At 35.5% G+C, this 20,373-nt stretch overlaps 3 protein-coding genes across 4 annotated transcripts; 2 read left to right on the top strand and 1 right to left on the bottom strand.

The window, feature by feature from the left end:
- LOC109719678 (zinc transporter 8-like) lies at positions 3,870–9,730 on the top strand. The gene is made up of 4 exons (XM_020246459.1): positions 3,870–3,979; positions 5,183–5,633; positions 8,071–8,220; positions 9,400–9,730. The coding sequence occupies exons 1-4, from the start codon at positions 3,870–3,872 to the stop codon at positions 9,703–9,705; spliced, it is 1,017 nt and encodes a 338-aa protein (XP_020102048.1). The 3' UTR covers positions 9,706–9,730.
- Positions 13,521–15,658, bottom strand: LOC109719679 (disease resistance protein RGA2-like). Its single transcript, XM_020246460.1, has 3 exons — positions 15,632–15,658; positions 14,170–15,275; positions 13,521–13,946 (listed from the first exon to the last, which is right to left on the bottom strand). Exons 1-3 carry the CDS (start codon positions 15,656–15,658, stop codon positions 13,943–13,945), a joined length of 1,137 nt encoding a protein of 378 aa, XP_020102049.1. The 3' UTR covers positions 13,521–13,942.
- LOC109719771 (protein trichome birefringence-like 34) lies at positions 16,461–18,246 on the top strand. 2 transcript variants are annotated; one of them, XM_020246580.1, is made up of 4 exons: positions 16,461–16,901; positions 17,227–17,429; positions 17,510–17,671; positions 17,771–18,246. In XM_020246580.1, the coding sequence occupies exons 1-4, from the start codon at positions 16,665–16,667 to the stop codon at positions 18,120–18,122; spliced, it is 954 nt and encodes a 317-aa protein (XP_020102169.1). In that variant the 5' UTR covers positions 16,461–16,664; the 3' UTR covers positions 18,123–18,246. The 2 variants fall into 2 exon arrangements, with proteins under 2 accessions (XP_020102169.1, XP_020102170.1); XM_020246581.1 differs by having other exon boundaries at positions 16,462–16,901; positions 17,510–17,668.

The raw sequence follows: 20,373 nt of genomic DNA on the forward strand, positions 1-20,373 counted from the left end.
ATATATACATATATATATACATATATATATATATATATATATATATATATACATATATACATATATATATACATATATATATATATATATATATATATATATATATGTATGTATGTTACATTTTTACACGCAATTTAACTTGTATCAAAATAATTTCGAAATACCAACACTGTCATTACTTTAATTTTTTCGCATAATGCACATTGTAGCGAAATATATAACCTTTTCAAAGTTTACACTTTACAAGATGTGCATAAAGAAGCACAAAACTTTATTTGCAACAAAAAATAAAAAAAGGTGAAATTGATCAATGCCTATGTAACGCCCAATAATCTCATATCAGATGGACAAATAATTTTATTTAAAATATATGAGGCCTACACGCTAATAATAATAATTGGTTTTAAGTATTTTCAGCCGGTAACTTGGATCCAACGAGTTATTATTGCTAGCGGGTCGAGTAGTTGCAACCCACGTAGACATGTTTATATGAAATTTTCAAATTTTTTTTTTTTTTTTGCATATTAGTTTAATAGGTGAATAAATTGAGTCCTTTCCATAGCAGTTTTTGGAGGCCCAAACCAGTTCACTTATGGGCCGAATGAAGTGCATTTCCATCCGGGAAAGCAATTTCCACTGATGTAGGCCTATGTTGGGCTAAAAAAGACAACACTAATGCCATATAAGTTAAACTACAAACCAATTAAATATTTAACTTATGGCGCATTTGGTTCGAGTTATATAACATTACAGGTTATTTCAACATAATCAGATATCTGAGATTTTGAATCAAATTACTATTGATACAGCATTAGCGCGTTTAGAAAGATAGTGTCAAAAGAAGTGTTTTAGTAATTTTAGCATATTGCCTAGCAAAAGAAAACAAAATAATAATAGATTTTCTGATTATCTAATAATATTTGATTTGCTTGTAATGCGATCTTAGTTAGCATTGAATAATTCTTTTAGATGGTTGTTCTTGTGCTATCTTAATTAAAATTAAAGAACTTTAAATAGCAATTATGCTTATTACTATCAATTTCCCTCTTGACATGCGATCAGTATTTTAATGATCAAGCTATAATTAAACTAAATAGCAAATATGTTTGTTTACATTATCAAAGCCTTATGATTCTGAGTATATTATTTTCTATCTATAGATTAATTATTTCCTAAAATTTGTTCAAACATGGCAACATTTTCTCTCTCGAGATTACACATAATGTTGTCCATGGATTGTAGGGTCAAATCAATAAGCCAAGGTGGATGTATTTAGATCTTGGACCTGATACAAATAATTTATGTAATCCATTTTTCAACTTTTTCATTGTCAACTCCTCTATGAGTTGTTTGAAACTACTTATCAGTGACGAAATCAAAGATAATATTTATCTACTTATACTATTATGACTTATAAATACGTAGTATCGGCGGTCTAATTTTGCAGAATCAAAAAAGAGTTGAGGAAAAACTTAGCAGACCCGAGCATTTCGGCTCGAATTGAGCTTGAGCTTACCCTTTATTACTTTCGAACCAAACCAAGTGTGTCTCAGCTCGCTCAAGCTCGGCTCGTTTCAAACGGATCCTTCAATCTCTACTCTAGAAAACACCCTTTTTTTTTAAAAAAAAAAAAAAGGCAAATTACACCTTTGGTTCTCAAACCACATAATGTATGATATTTTGGTTCTTAAATTTTAATTTATTATAATTTTTAGTTCAAATTTTTTAAATTATTATAATTAAGTTTCACGATCCAATTTAGTTGTGATTGATGATACGACAATAATTAAAATACTACACTGTTTTAATATCAACAACTTGCCAACTAATTTAGTGACTAAATTAGTTTGTGAGATTTAATTATAATAATTTACAAAGTTCGAGCCATAAATTATAACAAAGTAAAATATAAGAATCGGAATGTCACGCTTCTCTGAGAAACAAAAGTGCAATTTATCCAAAATAATATTTGTCCTGAATTAAGCTAAAATATTTTTAAAAGTATTTGGATATTTTCTTTTTTTGAAAGAAATGTAGCAATTACTATCCACAACATTCGTTTATTTCTTTTAGAAATAAACTTAACACTAAATATAAAGCAATTAGGCTTCGAATTTGAGACCTGGGTATCAACTACCAAATCTTTTGCCACTCGCGCTAAAAACGGTCGGTGTATTTGAATATTTTTACTTTTAGATTTATAGTTCTTGGGCGAAGAATCGTGTGATTAAAATGATCTCTCGTTAAAATTTAGTGGTGGTTGGTGGAATAATATTGATGCAAGGGATAAAAGTAATCAAAATGGTAAATCTCACGGTAGAAAAATTGGGAGCATTGAAAAAGTCTAGAATGCACCCGTTATATTGCTGATATGGCGTACCCAACCAATAGGATTATCCTTCTTGGATTCATCCGTCCCATCATGGTTAACAAAAAAATATTTTTTATTATATTTTTCTCTCAATAAGAGAGATATGATTGGTTTGTTACTGATGATGTGGTGCAAGTGTCACACTATAGACTTCGGCTTAGTTTGGTTGTGAGATACATCGGACACTCTTAGGTAAAATGGAGCAAAGGTAAAAGCATATAGAAATATATTTCTGCATTCTCCGATAAAACTGCATAAATATTACATACGAAAATAGACAGAATATTTTACTATCATACTTTCTCAGCGAAGGAAACACGAAGCCTTCCTAATCATCAGGTAGTGGTGGTAGGAGTAACTGTCGATGTGGTTAAAGCTATATACACACTCCTTAGTTAATCCCAACCCTTTATATTATTAATCATTAATTAATTAGTTAATTAATATAATAACAACAGTACGGCGCTTATTTGAAGCCTCCCCCTAATTAATTTTCCGAGTCAACTCTATATATAGTTTATGACGATTTTTTATAACTACGGAAAATGTCGACATTCTTTCGACACCCTCTCTTTTTCTTTTCTTTTTTTTTTAATTTTCTATTCTGACTTTTTAGAAAAAAAAAAAAAAAACTTGTCCTTTGACCTCGCCTTATTACTTGTCATGATCACACCAAGCACACCGCCCTTTTTATACCTCCAAGTGATTTATTAATAAAAGTGGCGTGTGAATATCACATGTTCGCGCGTGCCTGCGTATGCGTTTTAAAAGTTTTGTTTGAGATTACGAAAAAAATGCATTGCACATAAATTATACTAGTTTGATTGAGATAAGTTTTCTGTGCTTTTATTGATCGAGCGATTTATTCTGCATATCAAATCGTTCATTAATCTTCACTCAAAATCAGCCGTGGACTTCACTTTTTCGTTAAATCTTCACGTCATTACGTAGTGGTAAGCTGGATTAGACTCCATTATCATGAAATATGGCTATAGCACATCAAATTGATTCAATTCAGATGTAATTTTGAACTGTATTATGAAAGATGAGAAATATACGATACATGAAATTTAAGGTAATAACATTCTACACAATTAGACTAGACAGGTCTGTAACATCGAGTACTTGATGCATCTGTGTCTTTTCAAACAATCATCGGATCGACGCCACTTATTTCTGTAAGCAGAAAATTTCTGCATCTATGATTGCAGAGACTTTGCTCTGCTGCTGCAGCTGCAGGCAATAATGTGTAAGAATCCAAAAACAGGAAAAAAAAAAAATCACAATTTGCACGCCTTAAGTGACACTTATTAAGGTCACCCCACCCTCTCTAATCAATGCCACTACAAAACAACCCCCCCCCCCCCCCCCCTCCAATCTCCATACACACACCCCCCCCCCACCCCCAATAAGGGAATCGTCCTCTCAACATTTCCTCGTTCCTCGCCTAACCCTCGTTCCCCGTCGCCGTCCACGCGGGCTGTGGACTGCGCCGCCGATGAGGGCGGGACGGGGACAAGTCCCGTGCCCAGGCCTCAAGATCGCCGCCTTCTTCTCTATCCTCGTCTGCGGCTCTATCGGCTGCCTCCTTCCGATGCTTGGCCGCAGGTCAGATTCTGCAAAACAATCGATTACTCTAAAAGCGCGTTTGGTCCGAAGTAGGAATGCAAATCGGAATACGAATAAGAATAGCATAAAAACGAAATGGAATGATGAGAATAATAATCTGTTTGGTTCGCAAGAAGAATCGGAATCGAATTCATATTCACGTAAATTTTTTTATTAAATTTAAATTTATTATTCAAATTTTAATCAAACAATTTAAGTTAAAGATCAAAGTCAAAATTTATACTTAGAACTATTAAATTAAAATTTATATTTATATTCAAATTTAAATTTAAAAGTATGATTTATTCTAATGAATTTTTATTTAAAAATTTATATTTGAATTCAAATAGCTATTATTGATTTTTTTTTTTTTTTCCTCAGGCACTTCCGAATCATAGTTGTAGAGGTGGGAGCCACTTTTGAGATATTTGAACCCTCCCGTAATAAAAATCGGAATGCTAATCTCTCAAACTCAACATTAAAATTTAAAAATATATATTTTAATTTTCATTTCAAATTTTAAATATTTCAAACTAAACATGTACTGAATGCTTTTCTTAACAGCTTAGTCCATTGAAAAATACCAAAAATTTATAGACCATAGTAACATTATGAAATGTCCCCTCTTAATTTTAATTTTTTTTTCTATTTGGGACATTTTAACTCGTAATTTTTTTTTAGTAATGTGTGATGGTAATTTAATAAATAATTTTAACTTATTTTTACGGTAAATAAAATTAAAAATAAGTAACTGCTGACAAGTAATAGAATAATTAAATTAAACTAAACTTTTAACCTATCTAATTGAAATAGCCAAAATAAAAAGATAGATTTTTTTTTTTTTTGAGTGAGAAAGCACAAAGGCTAATTTTATTTAACTTAATACTGTACAGCTGAATAATAACAAATAATAAGAGGATAACAAATCACTTAACAAGCTCTCACCACAGTGACAAATGATCATAAAGAACCTTTAATCCAAATTAAAAAAAAAAAAATGAAGGGTGTTGTGTGAGAATACTTAAGAATTGTAATTTCTACGATCCTCATCTAAGAATACTTAGAATTTATACAACTAGTAGAGAAAAATAACGTAGGATTAGTATTCTCATTTTGAGTTGTAGATGTAGCATTGCTTTAAATTTGAAATGGTCCGAGAACAGTAGTGTAGAGAACGGTGTTTTAATATTTTATGCACGGCAGGGTCCCTCTGCTCCGTCCGGAGACCGACGTGTTCTTCGTGGTGAAGGCTTTCGCGGCGGGGGTGATCCTCGCCACCGGCTTCATCCACATCCTGCCGGACGCCTTCGACAAGCTGACGTCGTCATGCCTCCCGGACAGCCCCTGGCAGGACTTCCCGTTCGCCGGGTTCGGTGCGATGGTGGCCGCCATCGCCACCCTCGTCGTCGACACGCTCGCCACCGGATACTTCAACCGGATGCATTACAAGCAGCAGGCCGGGGCGCGGGCAGCGGGGGCGGTGAGCGACGAGGCGAAGCCGCCGCCGCCACCGCAGGATGCGGAGGCGCAGCGGCACGACGACCACGTCCATGTCCACACCCACGCATCCCACGGCCACTCCCACGGCGCCGCTGTGCTGGCGGCGAGCGGGGATGCGTCGGAGCAACTCATCCGCTACCGCGTCATCTCGCTGGTAAAAATGTACAAAACTTATCTGAACAATATAACTTTACAAGTTTTATTTTTTATTCATTTAATTTAAGCTGTTTGATGATTTTTTAATTTTAAACATTTGAATAAATAGTCTGTTTAATAGAATTAATTAGACTATATTACATAATTCATATTACATATATATTTCTATTAAAGTAAAGGACTTTCCTAAATTCTACCAAAAAAGAGCCATCAAAATGGTTCGAATGTAACAATTTGAAAGATGAAGAGGGGGGTGACGTAGGGGGATCCGCTCTCCCCTTTCCTCTTTCTCTTGGTGGCAAAATGCCTGACCCGGATAACGAATGAGACAATTTCTAATAACCTTATTAAAATACTTGGACTCACCGACTCGACTAAGATTATCCTTACTTAATTTGTGGATGATACTTTTTTCTTCTGTGAGACTGAGAGAAGATTCATAAGAAACCTCAAATTCTTGTGGCTTCTATTTGAATGGGCATTCGGATTGACGGTCAATAGGGATAAGTCGGATCTCTTTTACACTGGATTGGTAGAAGGAAAAGCGGCTAGACTTGCAAATATCCTTGAGTGTCGGGTAGGCACTCTACCTACCAAATACCTAGGATTGCCTCTCTCTGTCAGACCCCCTTCAAAGGAAGATTGGAATGAAATTATTCTCAAAGTACAAATAAAAATTGACGGATGTCAAGCAAAACTCCTCTCATGAGAGGGTAGACTAATTCTGACGAATGCGGTGCTTACTAACCTACCACTGTACTTTTTGTCATTATTCAAGGCGCTCCCAAATGGATGCTCGCGCTTATTGAGGCTTTATGTAGAGATTTTTTTTGGAATTGAGGAAGCAACCGCCCAGGCAAGGGATGCCTAATAGCGTGAAAGAAGGTGTGTAGGAGTAAGAAAGAATGATGGCTCGACATCTTAGACTTAGCCTTGATGAATTACGCTCTTCTGACCAAATGGTGGTGAAAATTTCACACGGTGCCACAACTATTATGGAACAAACTTATCCATGCCTTGTTTTATCGTAGAAGATTGAAGACCTTTGAAGGAGGGTAGATCATTTAAACCCTTCTCCTTTTGGTGGAGGGGAGTTTTATGCCAGAACGAGATCTTTAATTTGGGAATAACCTATAAGGTGGGAAATGGGTGTAATGTCGATTTTTGGTCAGATCGTTGGTGTGGGGATTCTGCTTTGTGGGTGTCATTTCCCTCAAGTGTACGCATTGTCCACTGGCAAAAACTTGAAAATCTATTAATGTCTAGGTGACAACAATGTGTCTGGGTATGGCCTGTGCCCTAGTTTTTCTGCCCTTGTAGAGAGCCTATCCGTATTCAGACCTAAGCAGAGACCTGACAATGTTATTTGGCGGTGGAGCCCAGAGGGGAAGTTCACGATGAAGTCGACCTATAAGATTCTGAGTGACGGGGGCACGAGGGACGACCGAGTGAACAAGATCTAGCAACTATGTATATCCCTCAAAGTCAAAGTGTTTTGTTGGCTGGTACTTAAGAAAAGATACCTTACAACAGATAATCTTCTTAAGAGAGGATGGATTGGAAAAACAGCATGCGTGTTATGTGGGGTGGAGGAGGAAACTGAGAACCATCTTTTCACTCGTTGTGTTTTTACTAGGCTTTTGATGGTGACGGCTTTAGAAGGCATCCAACCTGAGAAGTTGGGGGACGATGTTTGTTTTGTCTGAGGTAGGTGGATGGAGTGGAAAGGAAATCGACCTTCCTGCCATAGGCTTGCTGGGCTAGCAGATGCTGGTGGATCACCTAGTAGGTCAGGAACAGAGTAATCTTTAGAAAGACCCTGCCTGACTACCTGTCTGTGGTCTATGAGATTAACTATGTGGGAACAATCCCTTTCTGCAAATCACCGCTCCTATAATCGCTAATGTGTTTTTCTCTTCTTTTTTTTTTTAATGCCCCTTTGAGGCTCTCGCTGTCTCTGCTTGTTTCACATAATTCATCCTTTCAATGAATGAAGTGGGTGGCAAGCTACGTTTCCCTCAAAAAAAAAAAAAACAATTTGAAAGGTTATGTAACAAAAGCATGAGTTGAGTTGAAATGCTATTATTAGTGTTTAGGCTCTTTTTGATTTTTTAGCCGCTAGATTTATACTTTGATCAATTTCACCTATTAGATCATACTTTTCAACCAACTTACCCACTCAATCCTAGGGGCACCACTACTAACTCTAGGGGATCACTATCATGTTAACCCTATAATTTTTTACCCGATGGTTAAAACTCAGGTAACAAAACAGTCCAAATACTATTAATAGTATTTCAACCCAATTCACGAAAGCACAAAAGCATTATTTAGATAAGTTCCAAAGATATCCTTCCTATCTAGGGTTTTATTTATTTATTTATGAACTTGGGACTTTAATTTCGATTTTAAGCATGTTTGATCTGTTCTTGTAGGTGTTGGAATTGGGCATTGTTGTTCACTCCGTGATCATTGGGATCTCTTTGGGCGCATCCGAGAGCCCATCCACAATCAGGCCTCTTGTAGCTGCGTTGAGTTTCCATCAATTTTTCGAAGGAATGGGACTTGGCGGATGCATTGTTCAGGTAAATTTAATTTATAGTTTCAAAAACAACATTTGTAGGTTCATTTAATGGTGTTTTTCTTAAAAAAAATCACCACAAAATATGCTTAATTTTATCGAAATATATATATATATATATATAAAAGCAACATCCACCCTCGAGTGCTGAATGTAATTAGTAAATAAAATATTATCTTATAATAATTTAAGCTTTTAGAATAAATGATTGCAGCATTTCTTTTCTGCTCCGCGGCTTATTATGCTAACCTTTTTTGTAGTGAGAACATAACCCTAGTAGCATATTACAACAAGCTATTTATAATACAAGCATCTATATTTATAAATAGCTATTATATACTAAATTTCCATGGTGTCAAAGTAATATAAGTAGGTGTTGCCAAATTCCTAAGGAAAGAGAATATTGCTTGTTTGATCGATAATTTATTAGAGTTAACTTTAAGAAAGGAACTAGAATTAATGTTCATGATGGATTAATTAACTACATTTATTTAATGCATCAATCAGATATAAAGTTTAGTTATATCATAAAATATTTTTGCTATCCTCCAAAGGAATATAGTGTGATGGGGTTGTTATTCGTCCCCACTGATTGAATATTAGATTGTAGTCCCTAGTTTTAAACTTCAATTTAAAAGATGGAATCTAATGTCATTTTCCAATTTAATAGTTGGTTTAAATAAGTTTGATGCATGTGTGGTCTTGAGAAATACATAATTTAATTTATGCTTCAAACATAATTGCGTATTGACACTTTTTGATGGATCGCTGGCGCTAACTATTAATCCCAAAAATTCGAGCTATTAGAAAAGTATGCAACCAATTCATTTAAAGCGTACAGATGCAGCACCCACGGGTCTTGATTGTGACTCGGCCAAATCAGCCGCACGTCACTTCGAACATGGCTCGGCCCAATTCAATCTCACGTCATTTTGAACGTGACTCAATCCAATCTGGCCTTTTGTTTTAGAGCAAGATGCTGGTTTATTTAAACCAACATTTTTACTCTCTTTTTTTTTTATTGATCTAAACCATGCATTGGTGCCCAAAAATATTTACATTTAACACTCGTCCTCCCTAGAGCGAGGAGGGATTTAATTTCAAAATCTTCTGCTCTGATATCGTTTATCTTTAAAACCTTAGTCATGCATTTACAACGAACTAAACATCTATCTCATTGCAGGCGAAGTTCAAGCTAAGATCGATTGTCACAATGGTGCTCTTCTTCTCCCTCACCACGCCCGTCGGGATCCTCATCGGCATCGGCATATCGTCGGTTTACAACGAGAACAGCCCGAAAGCTCTCATCGTCGAAGGCGTCCTCAATTCCGTGGCCGCGGGTATTCTGGTCTACATGGCGCTCGTCGATCTCCTCGCCGAAGATTTTATGAACCCTAAGGTGCAGGGCAAAGCGAAGCTGCAGCTAGCTATAAATGTCTCCTTACTACTAGGAGCAGGGTTGATGTCACTCCTTGCAAAATGGGCTTAAAATGAATTTTATGGTAATGAGCTTATAACTAATTTGCAACGTGTTTTTTTTTTTTTTTTTTTTTTTTCCTGAGGTTTTGTTGAATATATGAGGGTAAAATGTATGGAGAATACTAAACTTACTATCCCGATAATACAACTTGGATTCTGTACTTTTTCACTTATTTTAGATCTTGAACTTTTACATATATTGCACTTTAGCTGCTAACTATTAAAAATTGTAAAATGACCACGTTGTCCCATTTTGTTAAATCATTCACTTATTTTGGTTCACTTTTGAACAGTTTAAAATGATCGTTTTATAGTAAAAGTTAATGGATTTTACTCTCTTCTTTTAATTTTATTTTGGGTGTGTAATTAATACGTCGAGTGCAGTTATAATAAGAATGATCCAATTTAATGTATTCATTCAATTCAATTATATTTGGTGAATGTTCTTTGTTGCTGCTTGTAAACATTTTTAGCGTATCGCTTAACAGGTTTCAGATTCTAATTCTAATTTATATAGAAAATTGGTTGTGTAGACCCTACAGATTAAAAGTAAAAAATAATAATAATAATAAAACTTTCTATCCGACACTGGCCTAAGCCACGTTGAGAGAAAATAAGCACAAAAACAAAAAAAAAAAATATACGAAAAAAAAAATTCTTTAACAAAAAAATATATTATTAATTAACTCTAAAATTAATTATATTAACTAAATGGCACGTGTATATATGTAAGGGTTATACCCAAATCTTAAAATAGGAAAAGAACTAAACTTTTTAAAAATAACTTAAAAATGCAGAATGGAAAGCCTAAATAGTTGAATTTGGGTCCAAACTCAGCTCAAACGACTTTGTCGTTAACAGTTTTGCCGTTCGACGCGTAGATCCCAAAAAGTGTTTTCTAAATTGAGATTGTCTACTGAAATGGAACACTTGAGAGAAAAATTATAATCATTTAAAAATTTTTCGTGCCGATTATAAAAATTACTGAATTCAATAGAATTTTAGATCTGGTTGAACCACGATTTTTCAAGAAACTCTAACACTAAATTGCCCACATTAATGTGTTAGAGTTTCAGTAAAATGACCATGTTGTCCCATCTAGCTAGTTTATGAGCACTTTGTGAAAATTAAATAATCATTAAAATAGATGAAATGGAAGAGTACTTTTCTTATCGAAGGAAAAAAAAAAATTAAAAAAAGAAAAACAGATCGACTTTTGGTTAAAAAGAGAAACATGTGATTAAAAAAACAATTGTGAAAAATCAGCCTAATTGATTAAGGGTTTCTTAGTTGGTACTCAAAATTATAATTTTTAAGTTTGGTCACTTCATATTTTTTGCTGATCATGAGTTTGTTTCTTAAAAAAAAAGTGAGCTTATTTTTTTAAAAAAATAAACAAAACAAGTAGCTTTGGACAGCCCATCAAAAAATAGAAAAAGCAAAAGGAGTATATAAAGTGCAATTTCTCAAAATGAAACAAAAATTAATAAATAGGAAGGATATAAAGGTAATATTTAAATTGCTCAACCTGATTCAAAGTATTCAACATTTTTGAGTTGTGAGGCACATTAGTATCATAATAATGTGCTTGTAAGGACAAAAATGGTAATTTGCTCAAATTAATTCTCTAAGGCTCCGTTTGGTAACGGAATAACTACAGAATAATCAAATTTATTCTCGTTATTCTGCCAAACGAAAAAAAAAATACCAGAATAATTTATACCGGTCAAAGTGGGTTATTCCAATTTTCACTGAAATAACCAGTTAATTTAATTCTTTTCCAATCATGGAATAAGATTTATTCCTGGAACCCGAGGGGCAGCATGGCTTTCTTTTTGGGTTGCCTTCAAAACCGCACCACTTTACCCACTTATTAAAGCTCTCATCTCTTCTCTTTTTCCAATGCCAAGTATATATAGATTTGGTTTGTCCAATGTATTAAGATTTATATTAGGATTTTTGTTTAACTATATAAATTTATATTAGGATTTTTGTTTAACTATGTAAATTTATTGGCAGCTAAATAAATTAGTTACCATTGCATATATTATTGGTTATTATAGATTTCTAATTGTATAAATTCATTTAAAATTATCTTACTTACTGCATATTGCACTGCTCTGCAGAAAAAAATTATTATTTCTTAATTATAATTTTTGTATTGTAATTATATTTGAAAAAATTATATTCAAATTTATCAAGTATTGTATATGTATTATACAAAGAAAAAAATTCACTGTATATATAAGGGCAAACTTGGCATTTTAAAATATTTCAATCAACTTTACTAATTATTTTTCTCTTCTTTCAAGAAAGTTACCAAACATCATTTTGTTTATTACAGAGAACAAGTAAAAATTTTGCCAAACAAAAAATTACTTTCATTCCTCTCTATCCTAGAATATCTCAATATTCTAGGAATAAAAAAATTTAACCCTGCAGAAACAAACACGGCCTAAATTATTATTTTTTCCCTCTTAGAAAAAAACAGTGCCCTAAATCAATCAATTCCAGTTTTGTTAGCATATATTGATTAATTCCGTTTGTACATACTAGGAAACATACCAGTGCCCTTTAAAACCTTACTTATCTTCGCCATTCTTTTATAAATTAGCACGCACATACAAATACCAATTTTGCGCTGAACTTTGTGCAATTTCACATCTTTGCATTTAGGTATATATAAAAAGAACCAATAAGGATATTAACAGCTTCACATTTATTAGGATCACACTCAACTCATTAAATTCAGTCAAATTTAGTCAGTAAATAATGATCAAATCCGACTACTAATATCAGAATCGGTATATTAGTTTGGAGTGCAATACCAAAGATGGTATCAAAAGGGCGAAAACGAACCCTACACCCCTTTATTGTTCTCTTTCTCGGCGCCGCTTTCATTTTTATCATCTTCGTTCTCTCCCTCTGCTCCACTAAATCTAATGAATACTATTCGATAGTAAGGTTCGATAAAACGTCGCGAAAAGAGAAACCAAGTTTGGAAGCTTGCGACGTGTTCTCGGGTCGGTGGGTCTACGACGATTCGAACCATCCCTTGTATTCGGGTCTAAATTGCTCTTTTACGAGCGATGAGGTGGCTTGCGATAAGTTCGGGAGGATTGATGTGAAGTACCAGCATTGGAGGTGGCAACCTTATGGATGTGACCTTCCGCGGTACGACTTGTTTTTAATAGTTTATATTGGTATCGTTTGGCTCGGGAATAAGCAAAAAGTACGTATTCCAGAGAAAGGTATAAATTGAGGTATAAGCGGGGATTAAATCAATTTTGTGTTTGAATAAAAATTGGTTAATCATAGGAATAAAAAAAATTAGCGTTTGGTTAGGTAAGATGAAATAAGAAGGATAGTGAGTAGTTATAGATAGAAAAATAATATTATTTCTCATTATATTTGAATTTAAATTTTTAAATTTTTTATTTTTATTTTTAAATTTTAAATTTTAACTNAGGTTTATCTGGAGAGGAAAAACTTCAATTTGGTCTCTATGTAGTTTAATACGGTTTCACTTTACCTCCCAATGTTTTAAATAGTTTTACTTCAAAATCCTGCAGGTTTTTTTTTTTTTCTATATCATCGTAAGAACTTACCGTCAAGTAAAAACTAAAGTGCTAAAATTTATAAACTATGGAACAGTAAAGTGATATATTTTATAAAATAAAAGATGACCGCCTATATTTATATATATTTTTTCAAATAGCACTTTATGATTTATAAAATATATTACTTTACTATCCTATAATTTATAAATTTTAGTACTTTAATATTTTTTGGTAGTAGATCCTCACGTTAAAATAAAGACAAAAATTTAGTGGAGGCGGTTTCGGATGAGGGGGATGTACGACAGCTTTGGACACAGTTCTCGGACATTCCCGAGGCTGTAACGAGATCAAATATTTTAACCAAGTTGGCGGCAATTTGGTGGGTTATCTGGACGGAGCGTAACAGCATTTGCTTCCGCGACGTACCTCTTAATGTTTCCCGGGCTCTCGAACGTGTCGCCGTTTTGATCGATGCCTGGAACGGAGCACTTTGATTCTCTCCCGAGATCTGCGCTTTGCCCTCTGTTTTTCCATTTTTGTTTATTTTGGTTTTCACTTGTTTCCTAGGTCGCACGGACCTGGTTTTTGTTCTCTTGTTTTTTCCTCGTTCCCTCGGTTCGGAGGCCCTAGCTGCTTCCAGTTTGTATGCTAAATTCATGTTGCTTAATGAATGAAGCAGGTAGCTTGCTACCTATTTCTCAAAAAAAATAAAGACAAAAATAGTAAAATAGCAAAGTGAAAAATTTTATAGCAAATGAAAATGCACTGAGCCACGTGGGGGTGGGCCTAACCGAAGTTTTTCCATCTGGATTAAAAAAAAAATTTAAAGAAAGAGGTTTATACGGTGGCTACAATAGAATATTAAGGTGCTAGCCAGCTAATTAAAGAGTAGTCAAGAGTTCCAAATTAATTACCTTCCATCAACATAGACATATTTGATGTGATCGACACTGGTGTCGACAAATTGTCCATCTGCATCGAACAACAGCGGGCAACCAACAATGTGTAATATCTTAAGTGTGGTCATCTTGTGGGCAGGCAAGTAACGGAGACTGCTGCACCCATTGATGAACAAGCACTGCAGCTCGGTGAGCTCCCCGAGCCAATCTTCAATTCTCTCAAGATCTTGGCAACTCCATATTTCCAGGCGCTGGAGGGACGTGAGACTCCGCAAGCTCTCGGGCAAACAAGTTAGCTGCTCGCATCCTCGTATTCCTAGACTCCGCAGCCCCTTATCTGGTGGCGGTTGGGGTGAAACAGCGGCATCACCACCTCCAAATGGCATCGCGCGTTCGAGTATCAACGATAGATTCTCCTTGCTTGTTCTGTAGAAGTCCAGAGACTTAACCGATGGCGGGAGGCAAGGCTCCGGCCTCAATTGAGGGCATTCTTCAAGGTACAAATGAGTGAGACACGGAAAAATGGGAACTCGCTCTCGCCTGCCTTCTTCGTCATCCACCGTCAACACAGTCACCCATTCTCGCAGCACCGGCATGGAGGACAAGTTAAGTCTCATCAGCGCAGGGAACTTATCTACGCCCAAATTTGTTACCGCGGGCATATTTCGTATAGTTAGTGCTTTAAGAAAAGGGAGTTGCCCCAGCGGCGGGAGTGAGCTGCATCCGGGCATATTCTCAACTCTGATTCCAACGAGATTTGGGAGGCACGAGCCAATCCTATTCATCATCCAGCTAGGAAACTTCCCGCCTCCATAGCCTCCTATTTCCAAATTCTCTAGCTTTATATGTGGTTGAAGATTTTCTAGCACGGTTTCCATCTCTTCCACCGGTAGTACAGTACTGTCCATGCCTTCTTCCGCACTTAAAACGTTCCATTCCAACTTCAAAGACCGCAGGTTCTTCTCTATCAAATTTGCAGCCTTGGCATCGACCGGACTCGTCACATTTTCAAGACCCTTGATCTCCAGCTCGCCGACAAGCTTAAGGTGCTCGAGCTCAGAGATGCTGGCACAATGTTCGACGCGGTCTTGCTTGCCGACCACAAAAACNATAGGATAATTCTAAAGAACCAGTACTAAGTACTAACACCTGTTAATATGCTACAGTACAGTACTTTAGACTATGTACATAAACAAATCAAAATCATCACGTCAAATATAATGGTACATCAATAATGCATTAGGACAACAATTTGTAAACTGGACGAAGAAAAAAATTGTACCATATAATATATATTATTAGGCCTTGTTTGGTTGGGGAACAAGAATGGGGATAAGGGGTTATCCCTCCCTTGTTCTCCAAACACTATATCTAAGGGTGGGAACAAGCTATTCCCACCCTTAGCGGGTTATTCTAGAATAACCCGCTAAGGGTGGGAATAGCTTGTTCCCACCCTTAGATATAGTGTTTGGAGAACAAGGGAGGGATAACCCCTTATCCCCATTCTTGTTCCCCAACCAAACAAGGCCTAATAATATATATTATATGGTACAATTTTTTTCTTCGTCCAGTTTACAAATTGTTGTCCTAATGCATTATTGATGTACCATTATATTTGACGTGATGATTTTGATTTGTTTATGTACATAGTCTAAAGTACTGTACTGTAGCATATTAACAGGTGTTAGTACTTAGTACTGGTTCTTTAGAATTATCCTATGATGTATTAATGTACATAATAATATGAAGCTGTTAAATAGGAGTTAAATGAGTTTGCCAACACATAAACTTTGCATGTGGATTCAAAACATTTCCATTTTCATTTTTTTTCTCTATTTATCTAATAGTTAATTAAGATTAACTTTACTCGAAATAAAAATAAAATCAACTTAGCAGGCATAATCATAGGAAAGTGTCAAAGAGTAGGCCCGGCCTGTAATCTGGCCCATTATTGGCCCACTTTGTTGCCCTCTCGAGCTACCGTTTGGTTCGGGGTTAAGAAAAAACTAGTTATTTCAGGGATAGAGTTAAGTTCAGGGTTAAGGTGGGGTTAGAGTATTTTTTGTGTTTGGTTGGGGGTTAGAGTTAGTCCAGGATTAAGAAAAATAGTGTTTGGTTGGAGTAGGTGGGATAAGAAGGATAGTGAGTAAAATAGTTTTTTTTTTTTGGAATAAGAAGGATAGTGTTTTGTTTGGTTGGAGTAGTGGGATGGGGTGAGCTAACCCCACCCCACAAATTAGGTGTTTGAGAATAACTTCGGGGTTAAGGGGTTGTTCCACCCCTTAACCCCGAACCAAACAGGGAGGGTTTTCTTTTTCTTTTTCTTTTTCTTTTTCTTTTTTCTGATATATGCTCATGCTGTTGTAAATTTTTTGTTTGTTTTTTCCTTTGTACATTTTATTTGATCAAGCCATGCATACTCTTTTTAGTCAATAGTCACTTGTTTTTGTGATGGTTTAATCACCTTTGAAATTTGAAGCCCTGCACTTTTGCCATTAATTTTTTTATGTATGTTCCAAATATATTTATTTATTAAGGATGTTTATGTTACCCTTTTTTATGTCAATACAAGCAGGTTCAAAGCTAAGGAGTTACTAGAAAAGCTCAAAAACAAGAGGTTGATTTTTGTTGGGGACTCTCTCAACAGGAACCAATGGGTCTCTTTGGTGTGCATGGTGGAGTCCTCATTACCTCCTCATCAAAAGTTACTGAAAAGGGAGGGTTCACTACAATCATTTAGGGCTCAGGTATGCTTTGATATTATAAATATGGTAGCATTACTCCTTTTTTCATTGGATTGGACAAGTGAAAACTTTTATTGCTTTACCTATATATCTTACTCATAAATAGAATCTAGTTACTACAAGTGCGAAAGTCGGTTTCACTGATAGGGCTCCTGAATCGATAATTCACGACAACAAAACTTTGAAATGTAAGATCTTAAAATACATGGTATAGAAGAGAAGCACTTATAATAAGCTACATATTTGCAACAATATATAGTTCGACACATGGATTCTTTTGGAGATGATAAGATAGCAGTTTAAGTGCCTTTTTCTCTAACAATTTCAGGAATTTAATGTGTCAATTGACTTTTACTGGTCACCACTGCTTGTGGAGTCGAATTGTGATCATCCGATTAATCACCGAGTATCGAGTAGGATCATGCGACCTAACTCGATCGAAAGGCATGCAAAGCATTGGAATAATGCGGATATACTTGTTTTCAACTCTTATCTGTGGTGGGAAAAACCTAGGATGAGGATGAAACTTACGTAAGTATTAGTACGTCGCATGTGCATTTAGAGTTCATGTTTGCTATTGTTTCAACGAAGACGTGAATTTAACTTATCAGGTATAGCTCTTTTGAGGAGAAAGATGCGAATTATCGGGAAGTGAAGATGATAGAAGGCTTCGAGTTAGCGCTGAAAACATGGTCTGCTTGGCTTCAGAGAAATGTCGACGCTGCTAAAACGCAACTCTACTTCGTCAGCTTATCACCGACTCATGTTCGGTGGTAAACTCTAACATCATAAGTATCATGCATTGCCAATTCCAATTCAGTTTTGTAGCAGGGCTAATTCTGCTATGTTTAAACATCGCGTGTGTACATCAGGGGCGAAGAATGGGGAATGCCTAACAACCGTAACTGCTACAATGAGACAGAACCGATTTGCGCAGAAGGATATACAAGTAGAGGATCAGATTACAGAATGATGCGGTTGGTCGAAAAGAGTGTTGATAATTTACAAAGTGTAGGGGTGGATGTTCAAATCCTTAATGTAACTCAGCTTTCTGAGTACCGTAAAGATGCGCATCCGTCAATTTACAGGGAGTTTTGGGATTCTTTCAGTGAAGATCAGCTTGCGAATCCGAGTAGCTACGCAGATTGCACGCACTGGTGTCTTCCAGGTGTCCCAGATGTATGGAACGAACTCTTGTATGCCTACATCATCTCTAAAACGTAAACCGAATGGTTCTTTTAACAATTTAGTTGTTCATACGATTTTGTGGTTGTAATCGGAATTTATTATGTCGATCATAAACGCCGACTTCGATGGATTGAAATGTAGGAATTGCTTAGAATCGAAATTTGTATTTGCTTTATGCTACATGCAATGTTGTTACTTCATTAATAAATGTGTTTGTGGGGTTCTTGTGTGGCAGTTTCAGACCTCACATTCTTTCTATGTTCGATTGAATAAGATGCAAAAAAAAGTCTCTTTTGCTTGAATTAAAAGCCACACCCCACTGATGCTGATGTGGTTTAACTGCTCCTTGTCTTTTCTCCCATGTTTGGTACAGCTGAGTTGGCCTTGCTCTCTTATTGCTCCACCATTTCCCTGTCAATATCATTGTTCTTTATTAGCTCATAAATGTGAGGCATGAATAACCAACCATCCTTCGCCAAAAGTCCAGGAGTTGGTATTCAAAATTTCAAATTCAGATACTTATTGCTTTACAGTCGATTATTATTTTACGATGATATTATCGTTAATTGTACTTGAATTACTGTTCTCTCATGTAGCAGTGGTACGTTAAGGACAATGTCACATAGGAATCAAATTTATGATGGTATCTACAGTACTTCATTTCTGTTTGTGTAGAACTAGAATACATAATTGCTGAGAATCCATAACCCACTCCCATATCAATTATTTTAAATTCGGTACTCATTCAGATACTGATTGCTAAAATTTTGCAATGAAAGCATTTAAGAAGAATTTACTTTTTTTTTATACAGAATAATTTTAATCTAAGCTTTCTTTCTGAATTTGTGTTACCCCTCGCTCCTCTTCTATCTCGAAGGTACATCAATGACTTAAAATGTCCACAAAATCTGCTGGTCCTCTTGCTAATTCATCAATTGGCTATACTTCCCTATGCACACGCACCTAAGCGTATATAAACTATGGAAAATACTTCTTGTACATTTTAAAAGGAGTGTAAATCTTATACCGTCTATTTTAGAATTGATAAAAATTTAAATAATTTGTAATATAAATAAAAAATTAATGCGATAACTAAAATATTAATGGTCTTAAAATAAAGTGGGTACAAAATGCACACCGTACTTTGGGGGTGTACCAGTGCCATTGCTCAAAAACCATGACCACCTTACTTTTGGCCGTACAATGCACATGGCTTTGTCTGAGCCGTGCATATTAGTCCACCTTCTATGCATTATGTAATGCATAGGCTACAATGTACCCCAATCCTATTATTATTAATATTTCTAGTCTAATTTAAATTTAAATTTTAAATTTTATTTGGTTTGTCTATTACAAATTTGAATTTTCATCATAATCTAATTAGGATTTAATTACAAATTTAACCAAATCTTGATAATGCCTACCTTGGTTAATTTGAATTTTAGTTTCCAATCATTGCGTCAGGTTCACCACACAAGCTTTACCTTGAGTTTATCTCCTCCGTCCGATGCCGCCGTCTCGTCGCTCCAACTCGAGTGATTGCATATGCTCTTGTGCGAACTTTGTATTGTTGTTCAAAACGTACAAGTTTCTTTATTTTATTGCCTCTCACATGACTCGATCTCTGCTGTCGGATCTTGATAGCTCCATCGGAAGTTGAAAATTCACAATTCTTCTAATCTAATAGGTCTAACAAAATCAAATTATGCTCTGACATCATTGGTCCCAAAGACCGATAATCCTGAGTTTAGGCATCAATCGCTTTTGAGAAACGGTAATTCTGTACTTTGACATTTACCCCTTTTTAGAGATCGGTAAGCTTGCAATGCTGATGTCATCTCTCCGGCGGTCGAAAATCCTAAGCTCTAGTTGTAAATTCATATTCGCTCTTATACCTGTTGTTAGAATTCTGCAACATAAGTTTTCAATCGATTTTATTGTAAATTCGTCTACTCAACAAAAAGCTGCTACAATCACAAAACAAAACAAAAAAATACAAGCAAAATAAATTTTACCAAGGGATGAAATAATTTTTTTTTGTACACAAAAAAGTTTCAATTCAAGTTCTTTTTCTGAATCTTTTTTGTCCTTCCCTCATCTTCTTACCCCGTGACTTTCTCTCTCTTATTATGCGCGCTCTCATCAACCAGGACCACTAATGACCCACATTCATAAAAGCCGCACAAACACCCGTCCTCTCATTTATTAATTCACCAATTATCTACGCTCTCCTACGCGAGAAAGCCTTTTATGTAGTAGCTACACCACACCATTTATGTTCCAATCA

Source organism: Ananas comosus, linkage group 13 (genome assembly GCF_001540865.1).
Source record: "Ananas comosus cultivar F153 linkage group 13, ASM154086v1, whole genome shotgun sequence".
In the NCBI taxonomy this organism is placed as follows: domain Eukaryota; kingdom Viridiplantae; phylum Streptophyta; class Magnoliopsida; order Poales; family Bromeliaceae; genus Ananas; species Ananas comosus.

Excerpts from the sequence above, each read along its gene's own strand:
- LOC109719678 (XM_020246459.1), top strand. The coding sequence starts at position 3,870 with ATGAGGGCGGGACGGGGACAAGTCCCGTGCCCAGGCCTCAAGATCGCC. Across the intron at positions 3,980-5,182 it reads CTTCCGATGCTTGGCCGCAG|GGTCCCTCTGCTCCGTCCGG; the intron begins GTCAGATTCTGC and ends TATGCACGGCAG. Across the intron at positions 8,221-9,399 it reads TTGGCGGATGCATTGTTCAG|GCGAAGTTCAAGCTAAGATC; the intron begins GTAAATTTAATT and ends ATCTCATTGCAG.
- LOC109719771 (XM_020246580.1), top strand. The coding sequence starts at position 16,665 with ATGTTCCAAATATATTTATTTATTAAGGATGTTTATGTTACCCTTTTT. Across the intron at positions 17,430-17,509 it reads AGGATGAGGATGAAACTTAC|GTATAGCTCTTTTGAGGAGA; the intron begins GTAAGTATTAGT and ends TTAACTTATCAG. Across the intron at positions 17,672-17,770 it reads TCACCGACTCATGTTCGGTG|GGGCGAAGAATGGGGAATGC; the intron begins GTAAACTCTAAC and ends TGTGTACATCAG.